Source organism: Nannobrachium achirus (assembly GCF_963921795.1).
Source record: "Nannobrachium achirus genome assembly, chromosome: 20".
In the NCBI taxonomy this organism is placed as follows: Eukaryota; Metazoa; Chordata; class Actinopteri; order Myctophiformes; family Myctophidae; genus Nannobrachium; species Nannobrachium achirus.
This window is the reverse complement of record NC_137827.1, coordinates 50,302,160-50,330,002: the sequence shown is the minus strand read 5'-3', so window position 1 is coordinate 50,330,002 and position 27,843 is coordinate 50,302,160. Positions and strand designations below refer to the sequence as shown.

General features: G+C 42.8%; 1 protein-coding gene across 1 annotated transcript in view; it reads right to left on the bottom strand.

Moving 5' to 3' along the window:
- Window positions 1–27,843, bottom strand: part of syne2b (spectrin repeat containing, nuclear envelope 2b) — a 298,695-nt gene that overhangs the window by 158,482 nt on the left and 112,370 nt on the right. Inside the window, exons 63-70 of the mRNA XM_080751129.1 lie at window positions 27,443–27,684; window positions 14,353–16,426; window positions 13,888–14,222; window positions 12,821–12,965; window positions 12,303–12,503; window positions 11,321–11,580; window positions 7,818–7,977; window positions 984–1,139 (exon numbers count right to left, since the gene is read on the bottom strand). Of these exons, the coding sequence (XP_080607255.1) occupies window positions 984–1,139; window positions 7,818–7,977; window positions 11,321–11,580; window positions 12,303–12,503; window positions 12,821–12,965; window positions 13,888–14,222; window positions 14,353–16,426; window positions 27,443–27,684 (3,573 nt within the window). The remainder of the gene's footprint in view (window positions 1–983; window positions 1,140–7,817; window positions 7,978–11,320; window positions 11,581–12,302; window positions 12,504–12,820; window positions 12,966–13,887; window positions 14,223–14,352; window positions 16,427–27,442; window positions 27,685–27,843) is intronic.

Here is a 27,843-nt window from a genome sequence, read left to right as displayed (position 1 = left end):
CCGGTCTGAGAGCCAATCATAGCTCCGGGCCCATAGGTTTCCATGTAAACAAGGAAGCATCCTGCTCGGTCATATCATCGTCTTTTTTCACACGTTTTTTTTTATTGATAGCTGTTTGATTCTTGTGCCCGCCTGGCATATGATCCGCGCACATATCGTCTGCTATGTGCGCGAACGTGTCCACGTGTTACCATAGCGCACAGCTGGCTGTTTCCAATGTTTTCTTATGTAAATACTGGCGGATACAGCAGGATACTGCCTGGCAACGGATTTGTCTATTCCAATGGATTTTTTTTTATGCGAAAGCTGTCATCGAGTCTACCGGTCTACTACATGAGTCGCGCACAGATCATGCACTATGCGTGCACGTGCCCATGTTAAAAGGTAAGGACAATTTGGCAGGAAAACAGTTCAGCCTATGTTTAAAATAGCAGCATATGAGTTAAAATGATAAATACAAAACTAATTGTTTTGGACATACAAAGTTTCCACTCGACAACAACAATATAGTAGGGATGGTCCGATCAGGTTTTTTGGAACCGATCACCGAGCACCGATCACAAAAGTTTGATCACCCGATACCGATCAATCACTGATCCGATCAAGTTATTATTTATATTTTCTAAATGTTAATGTTTTAACTTTAATTCATTCATTCACTCATGAATTCATTTATATATTTGCCTTATAGTTATTTACCAGCATTACTATGTATTTATTATCATAGCAGTAACTAATTATTCCTTCAGCACTGTAGAAATCAATACCCCAAAATGGCCTCAAGTGGGCATACTGAACTGCTGGTTGATTGGATGCACCGATCCGATCCGATCGGTGAATTTACCTTTTGATCTAAACCACCGATTATCGCCGATCACGCTTTGATCGGCCTGATCCAATCCATTGCCGATTGATCGGTAACATCTCTACAATATAGTTATATTTGAGATTTATGTCATCTGAGCATTCGAAGGTATCCGTACCTTCTCCTCCACTTCCTGGAGGGACTGAGTCACTTCCTGTAGTGAGTCCTCTATCTCCACAGGAACCAGGGAGTACATGTCAGAGTATTTCATCCTCACGCTCTCCATGATGCGCTGCAGGAGAGCCTTCTGGGTGCACAGCTGGCTATGGACCTCCTGGGGAGACGAGAGAGAGATTATTAGACGGAGAAAACCGAGAAGAAAATTTAGATAAGGAAAATGAAAGGAAGGAGAAAGATTATAAGAATTAAGGACCTTTCCCACTGGGCGCAATAACGATAACGTTAAGTCGGCGTTCACATTAATTATGACAGCTTTATCGTTGTGGTTTGGACGCTGCCATCCACTTCAATTGAAAAACAATATTTTTTGTCTTTATGCGCCCAGTGGGAAAAGGCCTTAAAGGAGTAGTTCACCCCCAAAATGACTTTTTTTTCTATTGATTACTCATGCCATGGAGAGTAGAGTTTAATAATATTTTTTGGTTTTTGTCACATTCCTAAGACGAAAATTTGATTCGAGTAAATGGAACGAATGGGGGTACATTTATTGTTATCATATTTTTGTCTTAGGAATGCGACAAAAAACTAGTAAAATATTATGGAACTCTAGTCTCCCTGGCGTGACTAATCAATAGAAAGAAAGTCATTTTGGGGGTGAACTACTCCTTTAAGGCAGAAAGACAGCAGACGAGAAGATAATAAGGGATCCAGACAAGATGCCCTAATGTGGGGCACCCGCTGGCCTAGAGGTCCATGTGCATATCTGATGCCTGAGAGCGTGTCGCGGGTTCGAATTCTGATCCTTTGTTGCATGTCACTCCCCATCTCTCTTCCTGTCAGTCTACAACTGTCCTAACGATAAAGGCATAAAATTAAAAATGTATCCAAATTGACTCGTAAGGGTCCATTTGGTTACATTTTTACACTCTCAGAGTTAAAAGAACACTCAGGGTTTTACATTGTCCAAGCTCCCCCTGCTTCTGCAACAGCACCCTCCATACTCCCACTACGCTCATTGATGAAACAGAGCCTACCTGTTCAAGGCTCTCTTTCACACAATACGTGGAGTTATCTCTCTTCATCCCTCCAAGTCAACCATCCCGGCAGCAGAGGCTCGAGTTGTTGCTGCTTTTTAAAAATCATAATCCACGAGCTAGAGACAGATTCCGGTCAAAAGCTGAAGGATAAACGCTAGAAACGCGAGTGGCAAAACGTACAAAATTCTACCTAGTCCAGGTCTGGCAGTGTCCCATGCAGGCATGCACCGCAGAAGAGGGAGGTGCATCTTGTTATCACCATGGGAAAGTGTGTGTGTGTGTGGGGGGGGGGGGGGGGTTTGAGAGAGAGAGAGAGAGAGAGAGAGTGCAAAGGGATAGAAAGAAAGGAAGAACAAGTGTCTGAGTCTGTTGGTGTGTGTACGTGCGTGCACGTGTGATCGTGCGCGCGTGGGTCGTTGAGTTGACATCACCGCTGCCTCCAGAGGCCACCTGGAAGATCCGCTTACGAGGGGAACAAAACGTGTGGCCTGCGGGGCAGAGACGAGGAAAAACAGGGGGTTTTCTACTTTCTGCAGCCCTGACAAGTCTCCATGGACAGAGGAGCTGGGAGAAAGGAGAGGGTCTGTGGACAAAAGCAGCTCGATGCCCAGGGGTAGCTGGGTGGATCGTGTGTGCACACCAAACAGTCTCTGTGCCGGAGGCCCACACCGACGTACCGCATAGTTCCTGGAACACTTACTGTACACTGAAACACTACTGACGCTGTACAACGAAACGCTGCACACTGAAACATACTTAACCCCTGTCTATACTTCGACCGAAATCAAAGATTTCAGTCAAAAGGTCCTTTTGGACCATAAACTTACGGGAGAACGAGAGTTCGGAAATTTGCACGTCGGAAAACACAACTCACCGAACCGAACAAGTATAGACAGGCCTTTACTGTAATGTACGTGGCACAGTCACTGCATGTTTACCAAAACATCTGCTGTACCCTGAAACACTTACTGTGTTGATTTTGACAACATTTTATTTCGTTTTTGTCACATTTTAGTCATCTGAAAAGTTTTAGTTTGAGTCTAGTTTCAGTCGACTAAATATCATAAGATTTTAGTCGACAAAATCTACCAGTTGATTTTGTCTACCAAAATGAACACATTATGACTGTATCAGACGTAATGGCTCATTTTAGATTTGATTGCATGCTGAAACAAGCCGATCTACAAGCTCACAACACTGCGCACTGCAACGTGTTGCAGTGCAACACTACAAGTGCAAGCTTGTAGAGCTGCTATTTTCAGAGCACAACACCCGAGCGCAACCAAACATAAATTGAATTGTCTTTTATTTCTACTGGATGATGGTAGATGTCCCTCCCTGACATTTTAGTTTTTTTGTTGCTGATTTTTATGAAAGTGTGGCACAATGTGACTTCTCTAAAGTACATTGGCATCAAACATGTAAAAAGCTCCAGATGAGGCGGTGATGTTGCTATGTATTTGCTTCAAAGTCTCTCCAAGGTCGACAATGAGGGTTTTTATAGATATGCCAAATGGTAAATGGTACACATTCACACACACACACACTCATACACCGATGGCGGAGGAAACCATGCAAGGCACCAACCTGCTCAACAACTAAGGGTTCAGAGTCTTGCTCAAGGACTCTTCAGTACTAACTCTGGGGGAGCCCGGATTTGAACTGGGAACCCACTGTGTTCTAATGACGGTTTCACTACCCCTGAGCCAATGCCACCCCACATGCTATGTATAAGCTATCCTCTAACCTTTCCTCTTTTCAGCAAAAGCACCACGTCTTTTCACGTCGACGTTATTGGGGATGTGTATTCTAGTACAGTTAAGAGTGTGTGCTGCTGCGCGGGGGAGGAGATGAGCTGCTATGTCGGTTGCTGTGAGCACAAACGCGTCATTGTGTTTGTGAACGGCCCCGTCTCATTAGAGAGCCATTATATACGCATCACTGGGCTGGAGAGACAGAGAAAGAGAAGGGGAGGCAGAGAGAGAGAGAGAGAGAGAGAGAGAGAGAGAGAGAGAGAGAGAGAGAGAGAGAGCGAGAGCGATGGGATAAGATAATGAATGTAATAATACGTGAGAGAGGCTCAGAGAGGGTTGTCTATATGACATGACTTGACCAAATGATAGGTTACATGTCAAGGACTGAATTGATAAATTAGTTGGAAATGACTTGCATTTTGATTTAATATGCAATGAGTACCAGGTTGGCGGAGCTTAATCAAAAAGGGCCATCTAGATCAGCAATTGAAAAAAGTATACAAATTAACTTTTGAATACTTCCCTATGATTATCCTAAATTAATAATTACCCAGCTTCCATATACATAGACCTACTGTAAGTGTCAAACTGAAAGAAGGTTACAGTACCAAGCATTCAAACTTCAAAGTAACTTCAAAGTCAAGCATTCAAAGTATCCAAAATGCCAAACTTTTACAGCACAAACAAACCAGTAAGACTCCCTAATCGGGAGATAAGCGACCGTAGGTGGCTTATCTCCACAAATAGGGCAAAAAAATGTTTTTCCCAAATCTTCCTGATCCATGTTGATGACATGAGTGTAGACATGCTGTGTAGTGAGATTCGTGATTTTAGGGCAAAAACTGTAGGAGCAGTGTCCAAAAATGTGTTTTAAAAATCGGCCTGAAGGTGGCGCTAGAATAGGGCCATGTGAAAAATGAGGGGTGGGGTCTCCGCGTTGCCTTGGCGGACGAATAGGTACCGGCCCCGGCTCTCCCGGACGCTCCTAGCCCGAGTTACGGCATTTTATGTGCGCTGCAGTGGCAGGGGGTCCTCCACTGGGGGCGCCACCACTTTTGCATCCGTTCTGGAGCACCAGGAGTCGGTGGTCCCCGGGAATTCCCCGTGAGCAGCCCCGTTGGGGTGGTCATTTGGTCATTTTTGCACATTTGGTCATTTTTTACATCTGGGGGTCCCTCCGGGGGTCCTTGGAGGTTGTAGTTTGGGAGGCAAGGAGTGTGTGTGTAAAATCTGGCATGGATCGGGTCAACGGGTGCGGAGATATAAGCAGGGAAAAAGTGTGACGTGTGACGTGTGAGCACATTTGGTCATTTTTTACATCTGGGGGTCCCCCAGGGACCTGGGGGTCCCTGGGGCTCCGGGGGTCCTTGGAGGTTGTAGTTTGGCAGTCAAGGAGTGTGTGTGAAAAATTTGGCATGGATGGGGGCAACGGTTGTGGAGATATGAGCAGGGCAAAAGTGTGACAGACTCACTGACTGACTGACGCACAGACAGCCGGTGGAGGTTTTGGTAGTAAATGCGACCTACGGTCGCAATTATAGGTTGTTAACCAGTAAGACTCCCTAATCGGGAGATAAGCGACCGTTGGTCGCTTATCTCCACAAATAGGCCAAAAGTTTGTTTTACCAATTATTACACTCTATGTGAACATTTACATCAACAAATCCCAAGTACTATGCAGAACGACCCATTTCAAGTTTTTAATGTACAACAATATTTAGAAAATAGGTCTACAAGCTGACAGTCCTCGTCCCTTATATTCCCATAGGTTATATGGAGATCTCAGTGTTTGTCAGTCCTTGTTCATTTATGCCCATATATGGACATCTCTATATCTACTGTAACAGTCCTTGTCCCTTTATGCCCATGTATGGAGATCTCTTAACTGTAAGTCCTTGTCCCTTTTATGCCCATATATGGATATTCCTGATGTCATCAGTATATGAACATATATGGGCTTTCTGATATGCCCATATATGGAGATCTCTTAACTGTAAGCCCTTGTCCCTTTTATGCCCATATATGGATATCCCTGATGTCATCCGTATATGCCCATATATGGGCTTTCTAATATGCCCATATATGGAGATCTCTGTATCTCCATATATGGGTATAAAAGGATACTTCAGTTCTGACATCAGGTTTGTTTATATTGGGTTGCTAGGTTTGACATCACAAACTCTATGGGCCATCTGACCTAGAAATCTATATTTGGGCATAGATGTACAGTAAGCAATTTACCCCGAGTGAGAGGACATTATGCTCTGATAATGTCCTGTGTGAGGGGGTGATCGGACGAGGCGAAGCCGAGTCCGATAACACCCTCACACAGGACATTATCAGAGCATAATGTCCGACCCCGAGTGGTAAATAGCTTTTCTACCACTTTTTTCCGTATACATGAAAGAAAACACATAGTTGTAACTTGCAAGGATATTAAGTTACAATCATTATTGCCTATAAAACTTCCGCGACGACAGCAAATAGTTCCACAAATAACATCTTCTACTCACCACCAGATGACGCCAACTCCATGCAGAGAAAGATGTCTAGCATACAGCTAAGCTAACGTCAGTTAGAAGGACCGTTCCGGCCGTAAATAGAGGCTGTTCGCTTCCAGAAAGGCATAGGTTCAGAGAAAAGGGGCTTTAAAGTTGGCGGATTGCATTGGATCCAAATAAATCGGCGACGTCGTACGCACGTTAGTAAACATAGGACCGCTACGACCGTCATATGTTGGTTGGGGGAAAGGTGTTCCGACTACCTCCTGAAGTCCCCGGATGTACACTGAGGCGCATTGATCTCGTCCTCACACAACTGCGGCGGTTGTTCTGCCATAACCTCCGGAATTTAGCCAATCAGAATCCAGTATTTGAACATGTGACTAGAAAAAGTGGTAGAAGACTCATCGTGACCTCATCACACGTCGACCGCACGTGTGACGTGCGGTCGACCGCACGTGTGACCGACGGACGGCCGGTGGAGGTTTTCATACTAAACTGCGACCTTACGGTCGCAATAAATGTCACATGTAGCCTTTAAAAAAAAAGCCAACAGAGATGATGAGTGTTGCACTCTACAGTACTTGTAAAGGTGAATGTATCATTCTAATTTAATTAAGTTAATTTGAATGAACAGAAGATAATAGAAGAATCTCCGTAGATCTTTCAACAAAACGACATCTTCCACAATAATCTAGAAGTGACGACCTAACTTTAGGCTAACACACTGTGCTCCAGACTGAAGAATCCTAGATGGTGGGTTCTTAAATCTGCAATAAAGGGGGGACCCAATAGCTGAAGGTTTAGAGCACATACTGTAGCACATAGGGCCGAGGGCTCTAATGCCTGATAGCGACTCCCCGGTTTGATTCCTGGCCAAAACAAAACCCCTGTAATCCATAACCTTTTCTGTGTCATGGGATGGAATCCAACTCATGATGGCCCGTGTTTGTCAAAGTGGGTTCCACGGACCATCACAGGTCCACGAGGGGGTTCCAGCAATTTTCTAAATATAGCATCAAAATCTATTCACCCACTTGATCTCTATATACAGTAGCCATTTGAAAATAGCCAATAAGCTCTCAATGCATTGCATCATGCAACTTTGAGAGCTTGAAATGTAGATGTGTTATTTTCCAAAAATCTTGAATACATTTTTAAAAACATTTTAACAACACAAATCTTGTCCCCTGGCACAAAATATTTTCAGATGGGGGGGGTCTGTGGCCAAATAAATATTAATTTGGGGGTCCTTGAAATGAAAAGGTTTGAAGACCACTGCACTAGAACAGTAATTCTCAAAGTGCCTTTAGGGGGGTCTAAACTTGATGAACGGGTCTAAATTGATCCATACAAGTCAACTCTGTAACTCTGACAGTGTACAAATGGAACCAAATGAACCCGATTTGTACTGACATTTGTTTTGTACTGACATTTGTACTGTCAGAGTTATGGGTAGACCATGACATGTGAAAGTTTGAGCACCGCTGCACTAGAACATTCAATAAACATAAAGCACTGTGGTGGAGCGGTGACCCACCTGTAGCTCCTGGGTGCTGGGACACTGCTCCAGCTCAGAGAGGACGCCCTCAGCCGCCTCCAGCCAGAGCCGGACCCCCTGCAGCTCCTCTCGTAGCCGGTCCCTGTCCTCCGCCTCCACCCTGGCCACCTCCCGGCCCTCCTCGCTCCTCTCCTTCAGACTGGGGACAGACAGACAGACAGACAGACACACACACAAATTAATTTGCACATAAAAACTAAAATAATAATTGAACCACGATGGACAAAAAGTCCCAAGGACTTTGAGCCTAAGTGTTGTACTGTGCGATCGTGCGGTTTAACTTTAACTTTAACTTTAAAGTATTGACTCAATCCACCAAGCAATGTTCAATCATGTAACAATCATATCAAATTGTATTACAATCTTTTGGTTTTAGACGTCTTAGCATTTGTTCAGTATCGCTTCAACGAAACATCCAAAGCTTCTTCAGAGAAACAAACTCAACTCAAAGCAATTCAACCGATAAACTTCTGTTTCCTACCTTAGATCCATAAACGACATAGTTTGCATTGAGATCAAAATTGGATACCAGATTCAGAACAGTTAACTTCATGGCAGATAAAGCAGTGTACAGAGTGCGGGTGTCATGGATGATGGACTGCATACAAACTGTGACATCGTGTACATTCTGTGTTGCACTGCAACTCATGTCGACCCAACGTTCCTCACATTGTTGTTCAGCCAAGCAGAACAGAGGGGAAGCTCTTGGGTAATGTAGTTTTCAGATTATGTTTGTCCTGGGCAGATTATATAGTGGCTTCTGTAAAAATCTGTATAACATCTGTAATCAATAAACACCACCACCCCTCCCCGACTCAAATGGTGCATTTATATAGTGCCTTTATCCAAGGCGCTTTACAGAGATTGTGCATTACATTCACCCATTCATACACCGATGGCGGAGGAAACCATGCAAGGCACCAACCTGCTCACCGGGAGCAACTAGGGCAGGGTTCCCCAATAGGCGGCCCGCGGGCCATTTGCGGCCCGCGGGGGGCTACTGTCTGGCCCACGCCAACCCCAGTAATAATGGTGGTATAAGAGCAGCAACAACACTAGTATATCGTTGTTGTCGGGTGGAAACCTTGTATCTCCAAATGTGTACGTTCTTTTGCAAATCATACAAGGCCGTCGCACAAAAGTAGTGAAAACAGCAGATCTACAAGACACACAACGCCTCGCGGTGCGAGGCGTTGTGTGCTTGTAGATCGGCTGTTTTCACTAGTTTAAATCATTTTTAAAATGATAAATTCAAAACGAACGGTTTTGGACATACAAGATTTTCATCCGACAACGACGAAAACTGTCGCTGGAGTAGTGGGAACGCCACCGTCGCCCCCCTGCAAAGTTGTGGCCCTCAGCTTGGTACCCTAGACATAATTCGGCCCTTGGGGAAAACTAATTGGGGAACCCTGAACTAGGGGTTCAGAGTCTTGCTCAAGGACTCTGGGGGAGCCCGAGATTGAACTGGGAACCCTTTGGGAACCCTCTGTGTTACCCCTGAGCCACTGACGCCCCACTATCTCTCTCTCTTGCGCGCGCGTGCACGCACGCTCGCACACACTTTTAGTATAGAGTGCCATGACATTGGATCCCCCCCACTAAAGAACATCCCTTTTGTATAGGCACTGATAATTTGCAAACCCATTATGCATCATTTACCCCCAGAGCGAAGACACAAATAGAGCAGTTAAATGCACAGTAAATAGTGCATCTCATCTGGCATATTGTCCCTGCAGTGTAGACGTTTAGTTGTAACATGCACTATCTACAGTGACGTAAAGTAACTAAGTACATTTATTAAAGTACTGTACTTAAGGAGCTATAGTCAACTTTTTCTTGAAAAACGGATGCTAAAATAAAAATAATGTTTCGAAAATATTTTATAAAAAAATAAGCTTCATACATGACGTTTCTATTCAAAAATGACCACAAAAAGCGTAAAATAATGATAAAATAATCATTTTGGCCATTGTCGGGCCGACACTTTGTTTACATCCTAGTCTAAACACTATCATCACTAGAATGTAAACAAAGTGTCTGCTTATTTTTTTATAAAATATTTTCGAAACATTATTTTTATTTTAGCATCCGTTTTTCAAGAAAAAGTTGACTATAGCTCCTTTAAGTAAACTTTTGAGGACATTTTACTTTACAGGAGTATTTTCACTTGTCAATACTTTGACTTCAACTCCACTACAGCTCAGAGGCAAATATTGTACTTTTACGCCACTACAATTATTTGAAAACTTTAGTTACCAGTTACATAGTAGATTTAGATTATTATCACAAAACATATATTAACCACTTCAGTCCTATATATATTCCGACATTCTGCATAATAAGTACTTTCTACTTATGCTACTTTTAAGTACCTTTTGATACTAATACGTTTGTACTTTTAATCAAGTACATTTTGTATTCCGGACTTTTTCTTGTAAGGGTGCCCACACACCAAAATATCTTGAGTGGAATCCGCCAATGCATTTCAAAGAGAATGGAGCGTTTTTTTGCAGAAATCCTCTACTGGCATGAAACCGCTCCCTTCTCATTGAAATGCATTGGCGGATTCCACTCTAGGTATTTTGGTGTGTGGGCACCCTAACAAGAGTATTTCTACGTTGCAGTATTGACACCTTTACTCAAGTAAAAACATCAGAGTACTTCCCCCCACCATTGTACTGTATGCAAGTTTATGTTCTGTTGGGTGGAAACGGGATTACAACGCCCCGAACCCAATTTTGGCTGAACCCAGGGGTGGAGCGTCTGGGTAAGCTGGGTATGCGGCCGCTTACCGGCCCGTGGACCGCGGAGGCCCGGCCGTCAGCCTCCGACAGTCGGTCAGTCTCAGTCCAAATGACCATCAATCTGCCTCGCAATTGGGTCCCCTTTCTGTATCGCACTGCCTCTGTTACACCTATTTCCTGTTATATCAACCTGGGTAAAATGTCGCGCATTGGGAAGTAAAGGGGGACACTCACTTTATTGTGACGGACAACAGGAAGAGACAGACTTCCTCTAGAAGAGTTGACTTCTATCTTCACAGACAGACAATATGTTGTTTATGTTTAGTGAGAAGTGTAGTGATGGCTACAGTGGAACCGCGCACTTTCAAAACCTTTTGTATCAACTAAAATATACCACAGACACTTTCAAACGAGACAGGCAGCGATGCACACGAGTTGTCGGCAGGGCCCGATCATTGTGGCTCGCATACCGGCCCGGTCTTTAATTGTTCCGCCAATGGCTGAACCGGAGGTAGGGAGCGCTCCATTGTGGTCACTTGGACCGCACAGAGGTGCACCTAAACCTAACCTTAACCTCAGTAAAACTAACACGGGTGAATGCTAACCTGGTGAGTAGCTAACCTGCCGACGCTGGTGAATGCTAAGACTGCGCGCCTCCGTAGTTTCCACCGAAAACGAGCGATTTATCCCGTTTTCCACCCTACAGAGCGTAATTTAGCGTACTGTATCTCTCACCTGGTGTATCCGCCCTGCATGGCCAGCAGCTGCTGGCAGAGTGGAGTGGGCGGGGCCTGCTCCAGGTGGGCGGGGACTCCCAGCAGCCTGGCGATGCGGAGCTCCAGGGCGGACAGGGCTCTGCTCTCACAGTCCAGTCTGTCCTGGTACTGGTCCCAGTGCAGCAGCAGCTCATGGAGCTCCTCAGACGAAGCCTTGTGTTTGGAGCCATCTGGCAGCTCTGACTCCACCTCATCCAGCAGCACAGAGGCCTTCTCCACCTGAGAGAGAGAGGGATTAAGATCTGTTTAGACCTGAACGCAAATCTGTGTCGCTTTAGATTTGAACCACTTTAACCATTATTTTATGCTTAAACTATTAAAAAAAATAGCAGATATAAGATCTGCTATTTTTTTTAAACCGTGAACGTTTGTGCAAGTCTTTGAATATTTTCGACCCGATTCTATAAATGTCTTCTAAATCCTTCTTCTAAATCAGTGGTTCTCAAACATTTTCATGTCAAGGACCCCCAAAATTACATGTATTTGGGCACGGACTCCGATCTCAAAATATGTTGTTCTAGGGACCCCCCCAGAAGCAAATATTTGAGTTACAAATGTTCGCCTTTAAAAAGATATGTTCAAAGACTTCAAAGACGTGAATTAAAAAAAAATCACTATTTAAAAAAAATAGCAGCTCTGAAAAATACAAGCAGCTCACAGCACACCACGCTGTGAGCTTGTATATCTGCTATTTTTCAATAGTTAAAGCATTTTTTAATAATTCTAGGCCTAAATGGGTTAATATGTTGTGATTATCCTATTTACTGTGGTTGCCATAGGCGACACACTACAGTACTTGTCCAACTCCATTTATAGAGTAACCCCTTCATTTATAGCCCGCGTTTATTTTTGCCCGCTTTTATCTGGAGGGTCTAAACAAAAGCCATGAACAGGCAGAGAGAGACACTCATTGGCAGTGATCTGAATCTATAGGGACTTACACTGAGTGTGATATCGCTCCATTCTGCTGTCCTCTGTTGGGAGCGAGTGGTGAGCTCCAGCGTGCAGCGCTGCAGTCTGGACACCTGTCTCCAGACAGCAGCCACCGCAGCCTCCCTGGCCCCCCTGCAGCTCTGCTCCGAGCACCACTCCTTCAGAGCCTCCAGGCGCTGCCGCACCGACGCCACATCCTCACACTGAGCCTTCACAGAAACAAAACAAAAGTATTGGCATCAAAATGTACGTAAAGTACCAAAAGTAGAAAGCATTCGTTCTGCAGGATGTCCCATTTCAAGTTTTCAAAATCGTTTGAAAATAGCTGATCTACAAGCTCACAATGCGTCATGAAGAGACACATTGTGAGCTTGTAGATTGGCTATTTTCAAATGGCTGAGATGTACAGTATATACTTCTTGGTTGAACCTAAAAGAGTGTACTCTAAAAAAGCAGTCAATGGATGATGATTCACAACATCACAACTCCTTGTAAAAGTACTGAAAGGCATCCGTTTTACACCTACCTTTAACTTAAGTTGCTGATCAGTGCAGTCGGTCAGAGAAATGGATTTGTGAGCGATGCAGTCTGTGAGATTTCCCTCTATGTGATTGACACATTTGCTGATCTCCTCTTGACACTTCTTGTATTTTCTGTACTGCTTAGCACACCTTGAAAATACAAAACCTTTCAGTTAGGGTGCGAATGAAAAGAATATATACTGGGCTCAAATGTTGGCTGCTTACAATTATCCTCGAGTTAACAGACTTTCCATCTCGGAGGAAAGCCTGGTATTCATTCTAAAAAACGGCGGTTAAGGAGGTTGGTTCCGGCCGCCTCATGACTACAACAAACTACAACATGACGTAATGTTATTTCTGTAATAATACAAATCAATTCGTTTGCTAGCCGCGCTACGAGTTTAAAAAAAAACGAACATACCAAATGATTATTATACCAAAAGAAACAAATTATACAAATCTTAAACATTTTGGAGGTGCATGGCACCGGTGGTTCCGGCCTGCCTGCTGACATCAACTTATAGGGCTGCACTTTGTTTGCATGCAGAAATAGATAGCATAGTAGTCTAGACCAGTAGGTGTAGGTCTCAACCTTTTCAGGCCGCGACCCCCAAAATAATCATATTTTAACTGGGGACCCCCCACCCTGACGAGCACAAGAGTTGAGGCATTACATTTTAGTATGACACAGTTCTATTGTGAAAATAGCAGATCTACATGCTCACAACACCTCGCATTGTGAGTATGTAGATCGGCTATTTTCACAATTGCTGCCTCTAATATTTGACAATTTGGCCAATGTTTAATTTGTCATTTTAGAGGTATTAAAAAGTACTTAAATTGTCACTTCAGGAATCCTCTACACACTTAAACTTTATGTTGGTTTGTTTACTGTTGAGTGAGAAAACAATGTTGTACATTATGTTAATCCATCTGGGGACCCCTGAAAATAATCTGGTTGAGAACCACTGGTCTAGACTCCACTGCGTAAGTGCTTGCAAAATAAATGGACGGACAGAACTTTGTGGATGATAACGAATGGGCTGAATCAAGGAACTGGCCTTGCACGTACCTGCTGAGGCCTTCCAGTCTGAGGCGGGTCTGTGCCTGCAGGGTGGACATCCTGACCAGGAGCTGGCTCAGAACCTTCCTCTGCAGCCGCTCCACCTCTTTGGAGCAGAAGTACGGGTGCTGGGGCACCTGGCTCTGGAGGTGGTCCACCAGGGTCTGGAACTGCTGCTCCAGGGAGGCCAGGGCCCGCTTGCCCTCCTCCAGCCTCTCTGAGCACGTGCCCACTGAGCCGTGAGGAGGAAGGAGGCACGTCTCCGCCTCCCTCAGGAACAGCACTGAACTTTTGGCGGCACAGGCGTAGTTTCTCAGAGACTCCCTGGCCTGGGAAATGTTCTCCTAAAGAGAGAGTAAAGGGTTTTTAGTCCACATTAAAAGTGTTATAAATCAAATAGAATGTAATTAGAATACCACTGAAAGATCATTACATTATAAAGTTGACACTAGATATCAAAACAATGTAACTTGCCATTTGCAGATTGAATTCAATCATGACTGCCTTCTTCAGAGCCAAGAGATCGTTCGATTGGTTCCCTTGCTTACGTCCTTTCTTCTGCTCCAGAACCTCCAGTGCCTTCAATCTGGACTCTACAATCTTCTTCAAGGACAAGATCTTCTGGTACTCCTTGTCAATGGCCTCTTCCTTTGGCTCCAGCATGGGAGCTGTTTGCTGTAGATCCTGTTGTACTCCTCTGAGGAAGCCCTGCGCGGTTGTCTGCTCCGACTGGAGGTCCATTTGCTTCAGCATGCTCCACTCCATGATGCTGAGGTCATTCTGTGCGGCCATCTCCCAGGTGTTGAGACTGCTCAGGTTCTGTTTTAATCTGTGTCTTTCAGCGGACATCTGGGAGGGGTAGAGGTCTGCGGAGATGCTCTCCAGTTTGTCTGCCGTCTCCTCGCACAACCTCTTTATCAGGGGCAGTTGGATGAGGAGGACCTGGCAGGTCTTGTACCTCTCCTCTGTCCCCCTGTTCTCCTCTCTGGCCTGGGTAACCCGTTGCTCCACATTCTCCCTGAGGTCCTCCACATGCTGCCTCAAGGTCAGGTACCTCTCGTGGTCCCGGGCTTTGACGTCCATGGCGGTCATTTTGGCACGGAGGTCGGAAATAACGGTGAGCAGATCCCTTCTCTTCTCCTCAGGGACGCAGGGTTGGAGAAGGTCCACGTGAGTCTTGTGCTCCGCGATCAAGTGCTTGAAAGGTTCCACGGCGTGCAGGGACTCCCTGGTGATGGGGAAACGTTGTCTGTTCAGATCCACCAGCATTTGCTTCAGGCTCTTCTCCACTGTGGTCAGTTTCTGCTTGGAAGAGTCTTGAATCTGGCGAAGCTTCTCCAGCTCTTGCTTGTTGGCCTTCTCATGTCTGCTGATGGATTTGATGTCCTCCTGGAGGTTGGTGAGTTTGTTGCGCAAGAGACACCTCTCTGTGATGCTGAGCTCTGGGGCAATGTCCTTGCTCTTCATGAGAAGAGCCTCGCAGACAGCAGCTTGTTTCTCCGCTTCGCCCAGGGTGTCCTGGATCTGGCGGGCACGGCGGTCTACATCGGCCGGACTCTGAGTCTCGGCTTCTGTTCTCCTGGAGGCCTCTCTGTGGAGCTGACCAACCACCCAGGAGTCAATATCAGCAACCTGGCCCGACATCTTCTCCCTGGTCTGCAGGCCTGAATCCATCTCCCGCACGGCCTTGGCCAGCTCTTCGACCGTGGACCTCGAGAGATCTTCTAGGGCACTGAGTGAGGAGCGCACCATGGGCACCTCCTCCTCTTGGTCCAGGTGTGGCAGAAGGTCAGCCACCTCCTCCACCAGCGTCTCCAGCTGGCCTTGCTTGGCCATCACCTCCGACTGCAGCTTCTTCAGGTCCCTAATCTGTCTGTGCACCTCCTCAGGGAGGAGAGCCACCCGCCTCCGTCTGAATTCAATGTCACTCCCGGTCTGCTTGGCCCAGACCATCGCGTCCCTCATCACCTTTTCCAACTTTTCCATGGTGGGGTTACTGCTGGTCAGGTTTCTCGAGGACATCCGCTCTGTCATGCAGCTCAGCTGGTCTTTGACCTTCTGAAGACCCTTTTCCATGTCCTTCATTTCCTTCTCCCACTGAGAGCTGTAGGCCAGGACCTCCATGAAGGTCTGCTGCAGGCGATGACAGCGCTGATGTGCAGTGGTGATCTCAGCATTGGCTACCATCAGCTCCTGGGCCCTCTTACCGGTCCAGTTAAGCGGACCAGGGGACTGCTCTTTGAAGTCTTTGCTAACGGTCTCAAGGTGTTCTTGAAAGGCTGATATCTCCAACAGAAGGCTGCCAGTCTCCTGGGTGATGGCATTCACCCGGTGTAAGGACGTCTCCGCTGATCTCTCAAGGTTTCTCCACTGCTCCTGTAGGCCTCTCTGCTGGGCCTGGGCAGCAGTTCGCTCAGCCTGGCTGAGCTGAGGACTGAGCTTGGTGAGGGTCAGGAGGAGGTCTCCGAGAACCGTCCTGTCCTGCTCCATTCGTCTCAGGAAAGAGTGTAATCGTTCTTCTTCCAAGGAGCTGCTCTCTTCGGGATATCTGAGGAAATAAATACATTGAAAAATCACTGATTTGCTTAAGTTCCGAATTTAAAGTTAGCAAAAACGAATTCCATTGCACGTCAAAATATAGGATTTCCAGACAATATTGTCCAATATATATACAGATCCATAAAAAAAAATATATTGTTTAAAACAGCAGCAGATGCAATAGCACTCCGAATCAACAATGACTGCGGAAACTTCAGAGGGTTGACATTTCTGTATTATAAATCCTTGTTTTGAGTGGTTGTGTGTAATATTGTAATATTTTGAGATGTGGATTTTTGATTTTCATGAGCTGTATACCATCAAAATGTAACTAGAAAAATATTGTTCCTTCGAAACAATTGTGGGCTCGCTTCAAGCCAGAAAACAATGGCTATAAAAGCACAAAATGTCAAGATCGCAGGCAGTGCTCTCTTTGACGTTACTGACGTCAAAGATTGGTCCATTTTGTTCCAAAAATGTGTTGTGCAAAAGTTGACCCGCTGGTGGCGCTATAACAGGCCAATGTGAGAAGGTTGGTATCTGTTCCTTGACCTATTGGGAATGTGCTTGCAAGATTTCACGCACATCCCAGGCTGTGTTCATGATTTGAGGTGTTTTTGGCTTTGGCCACTTTATCGCTGCTTGCAGCTATATTTATTATTATTATTTTATATTTTTTTTGTGTGCACTTCATAGGCATGTTAGATAAAGGTCCTTAGATTGCGTGTAGAATGTTTCATGCAAATTGCAAAAAAAATCCTAGAATAAAAACGGGTTTAAGCGTTTTACAAACTGCTCAAAATTATATAGCGCCCCCCTTTGGCCATTTGGGGTAAGATTGGTTTCAGTGATATTTGAACTAACCCTCTACACTATTTTGTCATGAAAATGTGACTTTGCATGTATGTTTTAGAGGCAGAAGAATAATTTGCATAAAAATGCAATATTGTTTGAATTATTTAAAAAAGCATGTTTCAATGTTAAAGAAATCCGATCTGACAGATCTTTAGATATCAGTTGTTCGGCATGAGGAGACGCATAGGTGTATACAGGTTTCATGACTGTACGTATAACAGAGCATGAGCTCTATATGTTCAAAGTTCGCACTTTCGAAGGCTTCCTACAGCGCCACCATTTGGCCGATTGCTGTAAAAAATAATAGCACACTTCGCCACTGTAAGCTGAACACATTGATGTTTTTATTTTCATTTTCTGTCTAAGTATGTAGGAGTAGAAAGGAACCGAAGTTTTGAGGAGAACTTGATATGACGGTTAGATATTGTCACTAGAAAAATATTGTTCCTTCGAAACAATTGTGGGCTCGCTTCAAGCCGGAAAACAATGGCTATAAAAGTACAAAACGTCAAGATCGCAGGCAGTGCTCTCTTTGACGTTACTGACGTCAAAGATTGGTCCATTTTGTTCCAAAAATGTGTTGTGCAAAAGTTGACCCGCTGGTGGCGCTATAACAGGCCAATGTGAGAAGGTTGGTATCTGTTCCTTGACCTATTGGGAATGTGCTTGCAAGATTTCACGCACATCCCAGGCTGTGTTCATGATTTGAGGTGTTTTTGGCTTTGGACACTTTATCGCTGCTTGCAGCTATATTTATTATTATTATTTTATAATTTTTTTGTGTGCACTTCATAGGCATGTTAGATAAAGGTCCTTAGATTGCGTGTAGAATGTTTCATGCAAATTGCAAAAAAAAATCCTAGAATAAAAACGGGTTTAAGCGTTTTACAAACTGCTCAAAATTATATAGCGCCCCCCTTTGGCCATTTGGGGTAAGATTGGTTTCAGTGATATTTGAACTAACCCTCTACACTATTTTGTCATGAAAATGTGACTTTGCATGTATGTTTTAGAGGCAGAAGAATAATTTGCATAAAAATGCAATATTGTTTGAATTATTTAAAAAAGCATGTTTCAATGTTAAAGAAATCCGATCTGACAGATCTTTAGATATCGGTCCAAAGTTCACGTAAAAAAAGTTTTGTGCACGTGACGCGAAAATTCCAGAATAAAAGCGGGTTTACGCGTTTTACAAACTGCTCAAAATGGCGGAGAATCTTAGGGCGGAGCTTACTTAACAACGACACAGATGTCTTCCGCTTGAGTCAAAGCACGCGTGTAACAAGTTGCATGTCTTCAAACGAAACGAGTCATGACTTATGCCCGTTTGAAGTTTGAATTTTCAGACGCTTCGTATAGCGCCCCCCTTTGGCCGATTGGAATAAAATTGGTTTCAGTGATACTTTGACTAACCCTCCACATCTTTGCCAAATGCCATGAACGTGTAACTTTGCATGTATGATTTAGAGGCAGAAGAATAATTTGCATAAAACCGCAATATTGATAGAATTATTAAAAAATTATATTTCACTTTAAAAGAAATCCGCCGAGATTAGTTTGACCGTATTGGTCCAAAGTTCATGTGAAAAAAGTTTTGTGCGCGTATCGAAAAAAACCCAGGAGGAGATAGATTTTTACTGTTTTTCATATAATTCCGAATTGTGGGAGACCTAAAGGTCAGAGGTCAAAAGTTAGAGGGTAAAAGTTGTTCGGCATGAGGAGATGCATAAGTGTATACAGGTTTCATGGCTGTATGTATAACACAGCATGAGCTATACCTGTTCAAAGTTCGCACTTTCGAAGGCTTCCTGCAGCGCCACCATTTGGCCGATTGCTGTAAAAAGTAATAGCACGCGTCGCCACAGTAAGCTGAACACATTGATGTTTTTATTTTCATTTTCTCACTAAGTATGTAGGAGTAGAAAGGAACCGAAAATCCCGTCTACTTACTAGATAAATAAATAATGACAATATCTAAAGTGTGCTCGCCAGGTACTGGCGAGCCCACAACTAGAAAAATATTGTTCCTTCGAAACAATAGTGGGCTCGCTTCAAGCCAGAAAACAATGGCTATAAAAGTACAAAATGTCAAGATCGCAGGCAGTGCTCTCTTTGACGTTACTGACGTCAAAGATTGGTCCATTTTGTTCCAAAAATGTGTTGTGCAAAAGTTGACGCTATAACAGGCCAATGTAAGAAGGGTGGTATCTGTTCCTTGACCTATTGGGGATGTGCTTGCAAGATTTCACGCACATTGCAGGCTGTGTTCATGATTTTAGGTGTTTTTGGCTTTGGCCACTTTATCGCTGCTTGCAGCTATATTCATTATTATTATTATTTTTGTGTGTGTTCACTTCATAGGCATATTAGATAAAGGTCCTTAGATTGTGTGTAGAATGTTTCATGCAAATTGCAAAAAAGAATCCTAACGGGTTTAAGCGTTTCACAAACTGCTCAAAATGATATAGCGCCCCCCTTTGGCCAATTGGGGTAAGATTGGTTTTAGTGATATTTGGACTAACACTCTACATCTTTGCCAAATGCCATGAACATGTTACTTTGCATGTATGATTTAGAGGCAGAAGAATAATTTGCATAAAACTGCAATATTCATTGAATTTATTTAAAAAAGCATGTTTCGATTTTAAAGAAATCCGATCTGACAGATCTTTAGATATCGGTCCAAAGTTCACGTAAAAAAAGTTTTGTGCACGTGGAGCGAAAATTCCAGAATAAAAGCGGGTTTACGCGTTTTACAAACTGCTCAATATGGCGGAAAATTGAAGGGCGGAGCTTACTTAACAACGACACAGATGTCTTCCGCTCGAGTCAAAGCACGCGTGTAACAAGTTGCATGTCTTCAAACAAAACGAGTCATGACTTATGCCCGTTTGAAGTTTGGATTTTCAAACGCTTCGTATAGCGCCCCCCCTTTGGCCGATTGGAATAAAATTGGTTTCAGTGATACTTTGACTAACCCTCCACATCTTTGCCAAATGCCATGAACGTGTAACTTTGCATGTATGATTTAGAGGCCGAAGAATAATTTGCATAAAACCGCAATATTGATTGAATTATTAAAAAATTATATTTCACTTTAAAAAAAATCTGGTTGATCAATCTGACCGTATTGGTCCAAAGTTCTTGTGAAAAAAGTTTTGTGCACTTGACGCGAAAATCCCAGGAGGAGATAGATTTTTACTGTTTTTCATATAATTCCGAATTGTGGGAGACCTAAAGGTCAGAGGTCAAAAGTTAGAGGGTAAAAGTTGTTCGGCATGAGGAGACGCATAAGTGTATACAGGTTTCATGGCTGTATGTATAACACAGCATGAGCTATACCTGTTCAAAGATCGCACTTTCGAAGGCTTCCTACAGCGCCACCATTTGGCCGATTGCTATAAAAAATAATAGCACACTTCGCCACTGTAAACTGAACAAATTGATGTTTTTATTTTCATTTTCTCACTAAGTATGTAGGAGTAGAAAGGAACCGAAGTTCCCGTCTACAGTATGATATGACTGATAGATAAATAACTAGAAAAATATTGTTCCTTCGAAACAATTGTGGGCTCGCTTCAAGCCAGAAAACAATGGCTATAAAAGCACAAAATGTCAAGATCGCAGGCAGTGCTCTCTTTGACGTTACTGACGTCAAAGATTGGTCCATTTTGTTCCAAAAATGTGTTGTGCAAAAGTTGACCCGCTGGTGGCGCTATAACAGGCCAATGTGAGAAGGTTGGTATCTGTTCCTTGACCTATTGGGAATGTGCTTGCAAGATTTCACGCACATCCCAGGCTGTGTTCATGATTTGAGGTGTTTTTGGCTTTGGACACTTTATCGCTGCTTGCAGCTATATTTATTATTATTATTTTATAATTTTTTTGTGTGCACTTCATAGGCATGTTAGATAAAGGTCCTTAGATTGCGTGTAGAATGTTTCATGCAAATTGCAAAAAAAATCCTAGAATAAAAACGGGTTTAAGCGTTTTACAAACTGCTCAAAATTATATAGCGCCCCCCTTTGGCCATTTGGGGTAAGATTGGTTTCAGTGATATTTGAACTAACCCTCTACACTATTTTGTCATGAAAATGTGACTTTGCTTGTATGTTTTAGAGGCAGAAGAATAATTTGCATAAAAATGCAATATTGTTTGAATTATTTAAAAAAGCATGTTTCAATGTTAAAGAAATCCGATCTGACAGATCTTTAGATATCGGTCCAAAGTTCACGTAAAAAAAGTTTTGTGCACGTGACGCGAAAATTCCAGAATAAAAGCGGGTTTACGCGTTTTACAAACTGCTCAAAGTGGCGGAAAATCGAAGGGCGGAGCTTACTTAACAACGACACAGATGTCTTCCGCTTGAGTCAAAGCACGCGTGTAACAAGTTGCATGTCTTCAAACGAAACGAGTCATGACTTATGCCCGTTTGAAGTTTGAATTTTGAGACGCTTCGTATAGCGCCCCCCTTTGGCCGATTGGAATAAAATTGGTTTCAGTGATACCTTGACTAACCCTCTACATCTTTGCCAAATGCCATGAACGTGTAACTTTGCATGTATGATTTAGAGGCCGAAGAATAATTTGCATAAAACTGCAATATTTATTGAATTATTAAAAAATTATATTTCACTTTAAAAGAAATCCGCCGAGATTAGTTTGACCGTATTGGTCCAAAGTTCATGTGAAAAAAGTTTTGTGCGCGTATCGAAAAAAACCCAGGAGGAGATAGATTTTTACTGTTTTTCATATAATTCCGAATTGTGGGAGATCTAAAGGTCAGAGGTCAAAAGTCAGAGGCTAAAAGTTGTTCGGCATGAGGAGACGCATACGTGTATACAGGTTTCATGCCTGTACCTCAAACACAGCATGAGCTATACCTGTTCAAAGTTCGCACTTTCGAAGGCTTCCTACAGCGCCACCATTTGGCCGATTGCTGTAAAAAGTAATAGCACACTTCGCCACTGTAAACTGAACACATTGATGTTTTTATTTTCATTTTCTCACTAAGTATGTAGGAGTAGAAAGGAACCGAAGTTTTTTGATACTTGATATGACTGCCTGCCTGATAGATAAACTAGAAAAATATTGTTCCTTCGAAACAATTGTGGGCTCGCTTCAAGCCAGAAAACAATGGCTATAAAAGCACAAAATGTCAAGATCGCAGGCATTGCTCTCTTTGACGTTACTGACGTCAAAGATTGGTCCATTTTGTTCCAAAAATGTGTTGTGCAAAAGTTGACCCGCTGGTGGCGCTATAACAGGCCAATGTGAGAAGGTTGGTATCTGTTCCTTGACCTATTGGGAATGTGCTTGCAAGATTTCACGCACATCCCAGGCTGTGTTCATGATTTGAGGTGTTTTTGGCTTTGGACACTTTATCGCTGCTTGCAGCTATATTTATTATTATTATTTTATAATTTTTTTGTGTGCACTTCATAGGCATGTTAGATAAAGGTCCTTAGATTGCGTGTAGAATGTTTCATGCAAATTGCAAAAAAAATCCTAGAATAAAAACGGGTTTAAGCGTTTTACAAACTGCTCAAAATTATATAGCGCCCCCCTTTGGCCATTTGGGGTAAGATTGGTTTCAGTGATATTTGAACTAACCCTCTACACTATTTTGTCATGAAAATGTGACTTTGCATGTATGTTTTAGAGGCAGAAGAATAATTTGCATAAAAATGCAATATTGTTTGAATTATTTAAAAAAGCATGTTTCAATGTTAAAGAAATCCGATCTGACAGATCTTTAGATATCGGTCCAAAGTTCACGTAAAAAAAGTTTTGTGCACGTGGAGCGAAAATTCCAGAATAAAAGCGGGTTTACGCGTTTTACAAACTGCTCAATATGGCGGAAAATCGAAGGGCGGAGCTTACTTAACAACGACACAGATGTCTTCCGCTCGAGTCAAAGCACGCGTGTAACAAGTTGTATGTCTTCAAACAAAACGAGTCATGACTTATGCCCGTTTGAAGTTTGAATTTTCAAACGCTTCGTATAGCGCCCCCCTTTGGCCGATTGGAATAAAATTGGTTTCAGTGATACTTTGACTAACCCTCCACATCTTTGCCAAATGCCATGAACGTGTAACTTTGCATGTATGATTTAGAGGCCGAAGAATAATTTGCATAAAACCGCAATATTGATTGAATTATTAAAAAAATATATTTCACTTTAAAAGAAATCCGCCGAGACTAGTTTGACCGTATTGGTCCAAAGTTCATGTGAAAAAAGTTTTGTGCGCGTTATGCAAAAATCCCAGGAGGAGATAGATTTTTACTGTTTTTCATATTATTCCGAATTGTGGGAGACCTAAAGGTCAGAGGTCAAAAGTTAGAGGCTAAAAGTTGTTCGGCATGAGGAGACGCATAAGTGTATACAGGTTTCATGGCTGTACGTATAACACAGCATGAGCTATACCTGTTCAAAGATCGCACTTTCGAAGGCTTCCTACAGCGCCACCATTTGGCCGATTGCTGTATAAAATAATAGCACACTTCGCCACTGTAAGCTGAACACATTGATGTTTTTATTTTCATTTTCTCACTAAGTATGTAGGAGTAGAAAGGAACCGAAGTTTTGAGGAGAACTTGATATGACGGTTAGATATTGTCACTAGAAAAATATTGTTCCTTCGAAACAATTGTGGGCTCGCTTCAAGCCGGAAAACAATGGCTATAAAAGCACAAAATGTCAAGATCGCAGGCAGTGCTCTCTTTGACGTTACTGACGTCAAAGATTGGTCCATTTTGTTCCAAAAATGTGTTGTGCAAAAGTTGACCCGCTGGTGGCGCTATAACAGGCCAATGTGAGAAGGTTGGTATCTGTTCCTTGACCTATTGGGAATGTGCTTGCAAGATTTCACGCACATCCCAGGCTGTGTTCATGATTTGAGGTGTTTTTGGCTTTGGACACTTTATCGCTGCTTGCAGCTATATTTATTATTATTATTTTATAATTTTTTTGTGTGCACTTCATAGGCATGTTAGATAAAGGTCCTTAGATTGCGTGTAGAATGTTTCATGCAAATTGCAAAAAAAATCCTAGAATAAAAACGGGTTTAAGCGTTTTACAAACTGCTCAAAATTATATAGCGCCCCCCTTTGGCCATTTGGGGTAAGATTGGTTTCAGTGATATTTGAACTAACCCTCTACACTATTTTGTCATGAAAATGTGACTTTGCTTGTATGTTTTAGAGGCAGAAGAATAATTTGCATAAAAATGCAATATTGTTTGAATTATTTAAAAAAGCATGTTTCAATGTTAAAGAAATCCGATCTGACAGATCTTTAGATATCGGTCCAAAGTTCACGTAAAAAAAGTTTTGTGCACGTGACGCGAAAATTCCAGAATAAAAGCGGGTTTACGCGTTTTACAAACTGCTCAAAGTGGCGGAAAATCGAAGGGCGGAGCTTACTTAACAACGACACAGATGTCTTCCGCTTGAGTCGAAGCACGCGTGTAACAAGTTGCATGTCTTCAAACGAAACGAGTCATGACTTATGCCCGTTTGAAGTTTGAATATTCAGACGCTTCGTATAGCGCCCCCCTTTGGCCGTTTGGAATAAAATTGGTTTCAGTGATACTTTGACTAACCCTCCACATCTTTGCCAAATGCCATGAACGTGTAACTTTGCATGTATGATTTAGAGGCCGAAGAATAATTTGCATAAAACCGCAATATTGATTGAATTATTAAAAAATGATATTTCACTTTAAAAGAAATCCACTGAGATAAATCTGACCGTATTGGTCCAAAGTTCATGTGAAAAAAGTTTCGTGCACGTAACGAAAAAAACCCAGGAGGAGATAGATTTTTACTGTTTTTCATATAATTCCAAATTGTGGGAGATCTAAAGGTCAAAGGTCAAAAGTCAGAGCGTAAAAGTTGTTCGGCATGAGGAGACGCATACGTGTATACAGGTTTCATGGCTTTACCTCAAACACAGCATGAGCTATACCTGTTCAAAGTTCGCACTTTCGAAGGCTTCCTACAGCGCCACCATTTGGCCGATTGCTGTAAAAAGTAATAGCACACGTCGCCACAGTAAGCTGAACACATTGATGTTTTTATTTTCATTTTCTCACTAAGTATGTAGGAGTAGAAAGGAACCGAAGTTTTTTGATACTTGCACTGACTGCCTGCCTAGTATAGAAATAATGACAATATCTAAAGTGTGCTCGCCTTATAGGCGAGCCCACAACTAGAAAAATATTGTTCCTTCGAAACAATTGTGGGCTCGCTTCAAGCCAGAAAACAATGGCTATAAAAGCACAAAATGTCAAGATCGCAGGCAGTGCTCTCTTTGACGTTACTGACGTCAAAGATTGGTCCATTTTGTTCCAAAAATGTGTTATGCAAAAGTTGACCCGCTGGTGGCGCTATAACAGGCCAATGTGAGAAGGTTGGTATCTGTTCCTTGACCTATTGGGAATGTGCTTGCAAGATTTCACGCACATCCCAGGCTGTGTTCATGATTTGAGGTGTTTTTGGCTTTGGACACTTTATCGCTGCTTGCAGCTATATTTATTATTATTATTTTAGAATTTTTTTGTGTGCACTTCATAGGCATGTTAGATAAAGGTCCTTAGATTGCGTGTAGAATGTTTCATGCAAATTGCAAAAAAAATCCTAGAATAAAAACGGGTTTAAGCGTTTTACAAACTGCTCAAAATTATATAGCGCCCCCCTTTGGCCATTTGGGGTAAGATTGGTTTCAGTGATATTTGAACTAACCCTCTACACTATTTTGTCATGAAAATGTGACATTGCATGTATGTTTTAGAGGAAGAAGAATAATTTGCATAAAAATGCAATATTGTTTGAATTATTTAAAAAAGCATGTTTCAATGTTAAAGAAATCCGATCTGACAGATCTTTAGATATCGGTCCAAAGTTCACGTAAAAAAAGTTTTGTGCACGTGACGCGAAAATTCCAGAATAAAAGCGGGTTTGCGCGTTTTACAAACTGCTCAAAATGGCGTAAAATCGAAGGGCGGAGCTTACTTAACAAAGACACAGATGTCTTCCGCTTGAGTCAAAGCATGCGTGTAACAAGTTGCATGTCTTCAAACGAAACGAGTCATGACTTATGCCCGTTTGAAGTTTGAATTTTCAAACGCTTCGTATAGCGCGCCCCCTTTGGCCGATTGGACTAAAATTGGTTTCAGTAATACTTTGACTAACCCTCTACATCTTTGCCAAATGCCATGAACGTGTAACTTTGCATGTATGATTTAGAGGGCGAAGAATAATTTGCATAAAACCGCAATATTGATTGAATTATTAAAAAATTATATTTCACTTTAAAAGAAATCTGGTTGATCAATCTGACCGTATTGGTCCAAAGTTCATGTGAAAAAAGTTTCGTGCGCGTAACGAAAAAAACCCAGGAGGAGATAGATTTTTACTGTTTTTCATATAATTCCAAATTGTGGGAGATCTAAAGGTCAAAGGTCAAAAGTCAGAGCGTAAAAGTTGTTCGGCATGAGGAGACGCATACGTGTATACAGGTTTCATGGCTTTACCTCAAACACAGCATGAGCTATACCTGTTCAAAGTTCGCACTTTCGAAGGCTTCCTACAGCGCCACCATTTGGCCAATTGCTGTAAAAAGTAATAGCACACGTCGCCACAGTAAGCTGAACACATTGATGTTTTTATTTTCATTTTCTCACTAAGTATGTAGGAGTAGAAAGGAACCGAAGTTTTTTGATACTTGCACTGACTGCCTGCCTAGTATAGAAATAATGACAATATCTAAAGTGTGCTCGCCTTATAGGCGAGCCCACAATAATGACAATATCTAAAGTGTGCTCGCCAGGTACTGGCGAGCCCACAATGACAACATCTAAAGTGTGCTCGCCTTATAGGCGAGCCCACAATAATGACAATATCTAAAGTGTGCTCGCCTTATAGGCGAGCCCACAATTAAAATTAAAACTAAAAAGGGTTAGAATATTTCACTGCATGCGCAATATATCTAGAATATAGCTTACAGGCCTATTTATGAAGTTTGAATATAATGAACTTTAACACAATATATATATTTTTTAGATTGATCTGCATATCATATTGAATCCTCAATGGTAAGTTATGTATGCATGTGTACACTCGCAGAGTTAAATTAACCCCCAGGAATCTCTTATTGCTTTAACTCACGTGTCGATATCCTCCAGCTCTGCGCTCAGTCTCTCCAGTGTGGACTGGGCCGTTTCAGTCTGCCTGATGCACTCTGTCACCAGCTGCAGCTGCTCCTCTTTGGCCTGGACCACGGCGGTGGCGTCCAAGATGGCAGCGCTCCACTGGCTCTCCAGGTGGTCCAGGGAATCCTTGTCGTCAACGTGGGTCCCGTTGGACCGGGAGGACAAGGAGACCTGGGCCTGAGCAGCCCGCTGACACTCCTGGAAGCACAATACAATGAATACATGCAGTTAGGCTGTTTGTTTGGTTGTTTAATAGTGGTACATGTGTGGTACGTTAGAAGGAGACATGCAGCTACAGAGTTAATGCAGATACTACAGAGTTAATGCAGATACCTGCCTACTGCTATATTATTCTAC